Genomic DNA, 9,754 nt, shown 5'->3' with positions numbered 1-9,754 from the left:
AATGAGCTCCACTGTGGTTGCGGCCTCTTTTTCTTTGAACACTTCCTGCACTACTACGTTTTTGCTTTTTCAAAAACGGCAAAGAAAAGATGAAATCATTGCCATATTTTATTTGCTTCAAAGGTTTTACATTCATATAATTCAAGCTCTTACACAGAAAATTGATAAAGTTCAAAAGTTCCATAAATACGAAAATATGATGCTGACTGGAGTGCAGTATTTGAGGTTTCAGTGCAGAGTGATATTAAAAAAATTATTTGTCACTGTCAACATGATAGAACATCTCTGAATAGGAGAGTTTTTAAAACATGAAGGAAATAATGGAACATTCAAATAAAAATGTGCTTTCAATTAAAAAAAACCCAATAAAAAGTACCGGTAGAAATGCCCACTTGCAAAAACATATTTTCCAAGGTTAGCTCATCGTGCAAAAAAAACAAAAACAAAACAGCATTCAAAAGAATTTCATTTGGTTTAAAAATGTAAGTTAACAAACTAAGAAATGAAACGTGTAAAAATGTAACCAGCTAAAATCTGGTTCACAGAACAGTAAATACAAAATCAACAAATCAGAGTTTTAAGTAGGATTTCAAGACAAAACATGTTAAATATCTAAAATATGATCTGTGGTTCAAGTACCTGCAATCTTAATATGTATAATTTATGCACTATTTAAGAAAATACAAGTGAAGTAATCTAGTCAAAACAGATTAACCATATTCAAAATTAGCTGCCTGAGTTGAGCTGCAGCACCAAAAACACAATTTTACTTCCAGTAAATGATCACAATAAATTAATATACCATGAAATTGATTAATTTGATAAAATCCATTGTCACACGTTCCTCCATAACCTATCAAGAGTTTTACTACAAAACGTTTTTACCCCCTGACAGATTTATTCAGTCTTGCAAACTAAAACTGTAGCAAAAGCAGAAACAACTTCAGTATAATGAGAAGAAAACTGTGAAATACAAACTGCCTTGTGTGGAAAAAAACAAACAACCGTAACAAGGTTACTCACTGAGATCTTTCTCAGTGAGTCTGATCCTGGTTAAAAGTTTAAGAAGGTGATGTAGGAAACGACGCTGTAATAGGACAATCCCACAGAGGAAAAAAGGAGGAATAAATTTCCACTAAAAATCTCAGAAATTTTGAGATCCTCAAAATTTACTACAGTAAAATTTAACATTTCTGAGTTTGAAAGGTTTAACATTTTTACCTATTGGCAATTTTCTGAGTTTCAAAGATAAAAAACTGTCAACTGCTTTTCTAGAAAATCTCAAAATTGCAGTTTTTTTTCGTGCAAGTGTTCAACTTTTGAGAATTTCAGAATTTTTATGAGAAAATTTCTGAGCTTGTTCCCAGAATACAATTTTTTTCTAACAAATCTTTGACTTTTCACGCTCATTAATTGCTATGTTTATTCTAGAACATGTCTTGAGATTATTCTCATAATTCGAGTTTTTTTGGTGAAAACAAACTCCTTTTTTGACTGTATAATTACAGTCAACTGCAACCAATGGGGATCTAAATAAAATAAATTAGAGAGTTATCTATGACGTCCTCAGGTTGTAGTAGTCTTTGGGTGCCCACAGCAGCCGGTACACCTGTATGTCTCTCCGGTAGCCGATGCTGGTGTCCCAGCAGTACTCTGGAGAGAGAACCCTGCTGGGCTTGTGAAGCCAGAAGTACCTGTTCAGATGACTCTCGTCGTGCCACAAGGCCTCCACTTCGTTCTCCTTGTCCGCCAAGATGCTGCGGTAGCAGGCCTCCGTCAGCGCCTTCACGCTCCTCCAGGAGCCTCCGAAGACAGCAGCGTGGTAGTAGAAATCCCCGGTTTTCATGAACGCCTTGGATTTCAGGTTGCGGTCGTATGTGAACAGCATCTTTGGGAGGTGATAGTAGTGGGCGTGAAGCAGAGCCACCGAGTCTCCCAGAGCTTCGGGGCCAAATCTGCCGGTGAACACTTGATCGACGTCAAAGCAGAAGACGTGCGTGGCGTGGTGGCGGATATCCGACTCGATGACGTCTGATATCGCCTTCATCCTCATCATGGAGATGTCCTGCCACCGCGTGTGTCTCTCCACTCTGATTAGTTTCAGGTGCCGATTGGGGGCGAGCTTGATGTTCGGCACTTTCTCAGGCGTGTCCGTGAACACGTAGTATGACACGGGCAAACTCGACATGAAGTGTTGCTCTGATGAGTTCAGGAAAGCCTCCAGGTAGGCATCCAGGTACCTGCAGAAACAAAGATGTCAGCCTTTATCTTCCTGTGGTGGAAACCAGGATGCGATCCTGGGAATTTTGCAGCTGACAGCCATCTTGGAAGGTATCCGCAACTGTGACGACAGTTGCTATGGAGTTGCTATGACAACAATGTAAACAAGCCACATTCTCTGTCTCTGTCAGCTGTGATTTTGTTATGAATAATTATGATTTTGCTCCATTTTGTCAGACAGACTTAGACTGAACAGTCAGATAAGTTTCCCACTGGTGAACAATGACCATTTAAACGTGTTGGTAGAAATTCATTATTAATGTGTTTAGGAGCCTGATGATTAAATTACATTTAGTATTTTGTCTGTTTGCATGTTTGTAATCATTATTATACTCTATTTTAAGTTCTGTTTTTCTTCAACGTCACATCGTTTCACACCTGCACATCGTTTCACACCTGCACATGTTGAGACCTGCTACTTCAGTGACTTATTTAAACAAACAGACAAACCAGAAAGTTCACAGTAAGTCAAGAAAAATGCAAGAATATCGACCCGTCCAAAACAAGACAAACCGGACTGCAAAGTTAAACAAGATATGAGAAAGAGAAACTTAATGCACCAGCAATATTTTGACAATATTTTTCTCAGCATATTGCATGTTGATTGTTTGATTTATTTGTCAAGAAAAAAAGCAGTAAAGAATTTCACTGGAGCGGATCGGTGCTTGTTCAGACTGTTGGAATATCCAATCGGATCCAGAACAGCACAGCATTGTGGGAGAAAAGGTTTCACCCACTCCACCTCTCATGGCAAGACAAGCTAGTTTGGTAGCATCAATCTGCTGAGTTCACGTTGAAAAACACTTTTCTGAGTACAGTGTTTTTCAAAGTGGGGGACGACGAGGGGGCGTAAAACGTTAGAGGGAAGACGAGGGGAAAAAAACTACAATAAATAAAATAAACCCCATACATTTTTAAATCTTAATTTTTCATCATAATTTTTGTTTTTTGTTATTCAGTTTCTAAATAAAACGTAAGCTAAAATAATTGATCTAAGAAGGAGACCAAAGGAACTGTCCAGCTGTGGAGAACACTGCTGCAAAACACAGAAGAACTGGGGGAATAAAATTAAATTTGATGTGATAAATATAAAATATTACATCTTTACTTATAATCGAAAGAGGGGATTTTGACAAAATTTGTAGTGTCTGGTAATCAAGTCATATTATCTGACAATGAAAATTTTCACCATCTAAAATTAGCCTGAGGCAACATTGTATGAATAAATGTGGTAATTATTGTTTTTATTAATTATTATTTTGTAGCATTTTCTGTGGGTTTGCAAAGTACGTCCCCAGCCAGAGTTCAATGCTCTTTGGGAAGCCCTGAACTCACTTGCTCTTTAGTTGCTTAGCAACTCACTCACTCTTTGGTTACCTAGCAACAACCTGTGGAGTAACTTGCGCAGCAGTAGTTTAAGGTTTTGTCACAATGTCTCCTAACTGCTTAAAAATGAAAAACAACGGCGTGGAGTGAAAGGAGAAAAAAAGTGCAACAGCTGGAGAGGAAACTATGGATCAAATGGGAAAAGGTTATTCAACTAGTGTGGAAGTATTTCAAATATTTAGAACAAAAAAAAACCTAATCAATGATTGTCAATATTGACTGATATGAAACTTTTACATTGTGTTTTGTTCGGCCTTGTCTGACATTCATTTGAAAACCAACCTGCCGACAGCAAACACAGTCAAGGCGACAGAAGATCCTTTGTTTCTGTGTATCTGGTCGTAGTGGCTGGGATTAAACATTCCCTCCCAGATGATGGGAGCCTTCCAGGAAGTGCATGTTTGCACGTCATTTCGAGACCTGAAACAAAGGAGAACCTTGAAGTTTATACAAAAAAAATAGTGCATGGAGAGTTTCCTCCTCTTTTAATAGGAATGCAATTTATAAGTAAAATCAGCTCAAGTTCACAGGTCCTGTAGGGACATTTAGGGCTCTTTGCAAACTGCTTCTAGTCTTTTGCTATCGGCTGTTGGGTTGAATTTTGTTGGACTCAATATTTTGAATGTTTCTCATCTTTAGACTACTTTCTGTACGGTGGAGCTGCTGTTTGAACGTCGTTAGATAACTTGCCAAGCTCATAAAGTGTTGAGATGTTTTTTCTGAAGGCCTCAAGATAACGTTTTGGTGTTCACTGCCACCTGAGCAGTTAAACTAAATGTCTAAAAAGGCCAAATATCTTTCAAAAATTATGATTTTCTCAACATATGTATTTAATGTTATATGCCTAGTTTAGCTTCTTTAATTGCCTACTAATTACATTTCTTAAAATAAGTTTTACAAGATCTGATCTTCAATTTCAATTTAATGTTTATGTTGATCGAATTTTGTTAATCTAAATGCCAGTCTTGCACTACTCACAACATGAACACATTTAAAGCAACACAAGGAAAACCACCTAAAATTACTCTTGTACAAGTCATTTAGGTAGCAGCAAGTATAAACTGCAGATAAACTTGGTGGTTGATGCTGCAGATTAAGACTTCATGAGAAATGTCTGTTCTAAGCCGAACTTGAGGTTTAGACGTCTTACCAAAGGTCGAGGCTTGCGTCTGCACTGTTCCCTGAAGTCAACATCTCTACACTTTCCAAAGTGCATTTGTCCATTGGAATGAGTCCAATTAAGAATCTGAAATCAAACAAAAATGTTTTTTACTTTAAATTTTGAACTAATACTGATGCATTATAGACTCTAAAAACTTGTACGAGATTACATGTTGTTAGCTGATGTGCTTATAGGCAGAAAAACATGGGGATTCTTAGTTTTCACTGAGTCTGAATCTGATCTCTGTGGATTGACTGGTGAAAATCTAGTCTAGGATTTTATTTCGACCTTTATTATGTGATGCAAAACAAGGGCAAAATGGTGCCAATGAAACCATGTTTACCTCCACATGAGTAATATTGTTAGTCTCCAGTACAGACCTGACAAATGAGTCAGGTCTCTTAACACCATTTTAATCATTTAATAACTCACCGAACTGATGGAGGTGCAAAGAACACGATGGACGTTGCAAACGGAAATAAAAACAGGAATTTCAAAATTGTCTTTGACCTCTGAATGCTCCTGTGGTGAGAAAAGGTGTTAAAGCCCCAGACAGTGTCAAAAATCCCAAAAACAAATGAACAGTGGATATAAAAAGTTTACACGCCTCTGTTGGTGTGCCGGGCTTTTGTGATTTCAAACAAATTACTATTAAAAATGACTTTTTCCAATTTTAAAATTCATCTGTGTGAGGGAAAAACAAAATAAATGCTGCAGAAACTCAGCTGATTAAATTAGGATACGTTGTTAAATCAGGGCTCTTAACTGGGAGTCTATCGTCTGGATTTAATGGTGTTTGCAAAACAAATGCAAATATATCAGGTTGAACTCGACTGATTTTGTCAACATCTCAGATTGTCTGATTGTGTTGCAGTGGCACTTTAACTGGGATCAGTAGACTTTTGTTATAAGGTAAATAATGACAGAGAGACATTCACCCACATTGTTGGTTGTTTGTTGACTTCAGTAAAGAAAAAAGACTGTAGGCTGAGGATGATGGCAACCGTGGATTATGGCACAAAAACGCTGGAAGAGAAAAATGTTATGAGAGCTGAAGTTTATTCAATATTTCTAAGAAAAAAAGTAACAAATACATTTATCCTGGATTTACAAAGATGATTACTTTAATATTAATAATGAATAATAATACCAACACATTTGATCAATTTAAGTTTCCAATTTATAAGTATCTGACATGGTTTAAAAGAGGGCAAAATCCCATTTAAGCTGTTAGGATATTTTCAGGTTGCAACACCAAGAAAAGAAACTGTGAAATCGTAGCCATTGTGAAAAATAAACCCAACGTCTACATTCAGACCGGTTTGAGTGGTTTGGCTGGTTGACTCTGTGCTGTGTATTGTTGGCTTTAAAGGGGTTTAATTCAAAACGGATTCCTCAATTCATGGAAAGATAAAAATGGCAGTGTTGAGTTAGGTTTCTGAGAAAAACCTCAGAAGGAGAAGAGCATCCTGGGTAATGCAGTGGCACAACAGAATAACGCACTACAGATTGTAGTTTTTACTAAATGTTTTACTTCTGGCTCTTCTCTACGCAACCCGACATTGAAAGACAAAATGCTCATTGAAATGAATAGTGCAGAACTTATACACTGTAAAACATTTGAAGGTGGTTTAACTTGAAAATGAAAGTCCACCTGCTGCCTTGAAAATGCAATTTAAGTCAACAAGAAAAATGTTTTGATTTTAACTCAGAAATTGAAGTTCAAGAAGTTGATTTAACAACAAGAGACAAGTTTTCTAAATGTTTTTAAGTTCATTAATCTTTAATTGAGTTTACCTAGCCCTAAGCATTCTGGGAAATAGTTTCCACTCCTGTCTTTTTCTTCTTTCAGTTTTCTTAAGTGCTAACATAAAAACTCTAGTTTATCAAACTCTTGGAGGTTTGACAAAATTAATAAAACCTTAACACAACTTACTACTGTAAGTTTATCTTTCACAAACTCACATTTATGTTCAAAATCTAAAACTCGCTACATTTATTTGACTTAAATAAGACAGAAGACAAAACTAAATGCGGCTCAAATGTTTTACAGTAGATGCAAATAACCTGATGCAAATAGTTTTTTTTTCTAGGTCCTCTTTAGTTTATAAAGATAACATAATTTATGCATCACATTTGCATCACAGACTGAAATGGTAAGAAACTCTCCTATAACGTCTCTAGATAAAATGTCAAAATACCTGAGACTGGACCGAACTCCCCAAACCCCTAAATTAGAAGAATTAACAGTAAGATAACGTCTCATTGTGAAGGAATAAATATGTTTTGTTGTGTGTGAAAATGAGCAGCAGTCACAAAAAGGGGAACTTCATGAGCCTCAGCGCAGTGAGTCTCCATGGTGACGGGGTTTGGGTTTTTGAGGTGTGTGAGAGCTCAAAGAGAAAACATCATGTTTTAAAATTAAATACTATTTACTTATCCTACTCAGTGAATAGTCAGAAAGTTTTTTTTTCTGTACAGATCAATGTAGAACATAATCATTTTAACATTAATGGAGAAGATTAATTTCTTATTGGAAATAAGTTTATTCTAAGAATACAGAGAGATTTGATATTAGGATGATGCAACCCCAGGGTGGGGACAAGTGTAAGTATTAGGGGAATTAAGGCCAATAAATCTATTTAATAATTCAAGGAAACGTCTAAAACCAACAGGATGAGACGTTAATACAAACCATGAAGGTTTTGTTTTATGAAGAGCCTCAATGAACACCAGTTTTCAAGTTTTGTTCGTCCCAGCTGGATTTAGTTCTGATTTCATCCCGCTGCATGATGCTGACACCACCATAAGCTATAACTTACTCATCCATCCACAAATCATGTGGCAAACAAAGAAATGGGGGCTTTCTTCTAAAAATAGCCTTCAGTTTTTCTAGTGAGGTAAACAGTCCAAATTCGATATATAGACTAATTCGATACTAAACGTCCCTTCAGGCCTGTTGTGTCAATTCATATAGGAAGAATTGTTGATTTGACCTAAAAAAAAAAAGTTTCAAATATTTGATTGTATTTAATTTGTGATATCTATTTGTATGAGCAGGATGAAAAATGAAAATGAAACAAGATGAAAAATGAAATGGTTCATTTTCCACAACTTCCCCTATAGAGTTGCCTGTAGATGAAGTTGCCGTTTTAAAACATCACCAGTCTGAGCGAAGAGTCAAGTTCATGTGTGATCTGAAAGTGTGTCAGGTTTCCACAAAAACACAAACAACTTTACCGCACCGCTTTTAGTCATGATGAGGCCACAGCTCGTTTTGGATTTGATTGTGAAAAGTGGAACAGTAAAACAGGTTTGATGTCGGTGAAACAGTCTGGCACTCAAAAGCACCAAGCTGCCTTAAAAATTCAGGTTCAAATGAAAATCATGAGAAATAATAACAAAAGATGCAAAGATGTGAGGAATGTGTAGCCTGTTGCATCTGTCCTGCTTCAACAAGGATTTACTCTGTGCAGAAATCTAAAGTAATACGCAACGTAATGTGAAGATGTTCTGCAGACTTTGAGTATTTTTGGTCTTTGAAAGTTTCTCATGGCACACATTTGCATAGCAGACAGTCCGTTCATAAAAGCAGCTTTAAATGTTAAAAAGTGCAAAATAAGACATTCAAAAGGCTGGACAAACCAACATTTCCAAAATAAAAGCAGCATATTTAAATTTTGTGTGCAGAATTAAAATAACTTGCCATACTTTTCTGCAAAATCCTACTAGCACAAGTCATTGTTGTTAATCTATTTATATTTCTTTTTTATGAGGATGTTCCAAAAGCTACTCAACCGGAGAAAAAACATCAGTCACTTTCAAAACAGTTTTTTTTCTTTAAATATGTCATTGGTTTTTCTATTTTGCTTCTTTCTTGCTATTTTGCAGTATATATTTTTTTTAATCTTAATCTCAACCAGTCTATCATAAGTGTGACTGTATCTTTGTTGGGCAGGAAGTAGGAATAAACGAACATTAAACCTGTCTGTGATGCAATCTGGACTAAAGCATATTTACATGTCAGAACAAGTCATGTTCAGACAAATTGGGATTCTGACAATAAAACTTCAGAGCGATTGCTCAAGGCTGCTCCATTTTTCAAAATGTAAAAATGCCGATTTCGACTCATATTCTTAATAAATCTTAATAATTTATTCAGTATGCAACAATTGTCAGATTCCCGTGAAATGTATTTTAAACTATATATCACATATGCACCATTTTGTTTCGTAAAATCCCCAATAAACAACATCAAAGTTTGACGACATTGTAAATTAAGAAAAATCAGTCGGGTATTTTGCGATGCAGATGCTGCACGCTTTGTTTTTACGCGTTTTGACGTGAGACTGAAACTTTTCCTAACACACATAGGGAAATAATTAAAAGTATGTCCCGCCAAGTTTGTTTTCTATTGATCGATTTTTCTGATTAATAACTTAATTTTGCGCTAAGGTTTAGGCAGATGATGGACAGACCGATTAGGCTCATAAAAAAACAGTATCCTACTTAAAGATTTAGTCCTACACAACATTTTAAAATGTTTTTTTTTTTTTTTTTTTTTTTTGCCTACCTGTAGGTTTATTTTGTTAATCCAAAACGCTTCACATGTTAAACGCCACGGCGCATAACGCTCCACAGTAGGAGCAGGTTGTCTGTACAATATCCTAATTTGCATGCCACTCCCTTTTCAAGAAACCCATTACTTTGAAAAAGGGAGTTGGCTTCAGACATGAAACCAGCGCCCTACTGGTCCCAGCTCAAACGCAGTGATTCCCACTAATACCAATGATTATTATGGGAATAATACAGATTAATCAGTCTCTCTGGCTAAATCTGGCATATTTACGCAATTCATGTTGGTTAATATGCATTGTCCTCTTTATTTTCAAAAGTAATAATAATGATAATAATAATAAAATTATG

General features: G+C 36.0%; 1 protein-coding gene across 2 annotated transcripts; it reads right to left on the bottom strand.

The window, feature by feature from the left end:
• Positions 1-90: 90 nt before the first annotated feature.
• LOC114135833 (alpha-1,3-galactosyltransferase 2) lies at positions 91-9,525 on the bottom strand. 2 transcript variants are annotated; one of them, XM_028003444.1, is made up of 6 exons: positions 9,402-9,525; positions 5,771-5,854; positions 5,261-5,350; positions 4,817-4,912; positions 3,949-4,086; positions 91-2,240 (listed from the first exon to the last, which is right to left on the bottom strand). In XM_028003444.1, coding segments are annotated over exons 2-6 (1,011 nt in total). In that variant the 5' UTR covers positions 5,773-5,854; positions 9,402-9,525; the 3' UTR covers positions 91-1,555. The 2 variants fall into 2 exon arrangements, with proteins under 2 accessions (XP_027859245.1, XP_027859247.1); XM_028003446.1 differs by lacking the exon at positions 9,402-9,525 and having other exon boundaries at positions 5,767-5,854.
• Positions 9,526-9,754: the final 229 nt, after the last annotated feature.

Source organism: Xiphophorus couchianus, chromosome 20 (genome assembly GCF_001444195.1).
Source record: "Xiphophorus couchianus chromosome 20, X_couchianus-1.0, whole genome shotgun sequence".
In the NCBI taxonomy this organism is placed as follows: domain Eukaryota; kingdom Metazoa; phylum Chordata; class Actinopteri; order Cyprinodontiformes; family Poeciliidae; genus Xiphophorus; species Xiphophorus couchianus.
Note: the sequence above shows the minus strand (reverse complement) of the source record. Positions and strands in the feature narration are given on the sequence as shown.

Excerpts from the sequence above, each read along its gene's own strand:
- LOC114135833 (XM_028003444.1), bottom strand. Across the intron at positions 4,913-5,260 it reads TTTGCACCTCCATCAGTTCG|ATTCTTAATTGGACTCATTC; the intron begins GTGAGTTATTAA and ends GTTTGATTTCAG. Across the intron at positions 2,241-3,948 it reads ACTGTGTTTGCTGTCGGCAG|GTACCTGGATGCCTACCTGG; the intron begins GTTGGTTTTCAA and ends TTGTTTCTGCAG.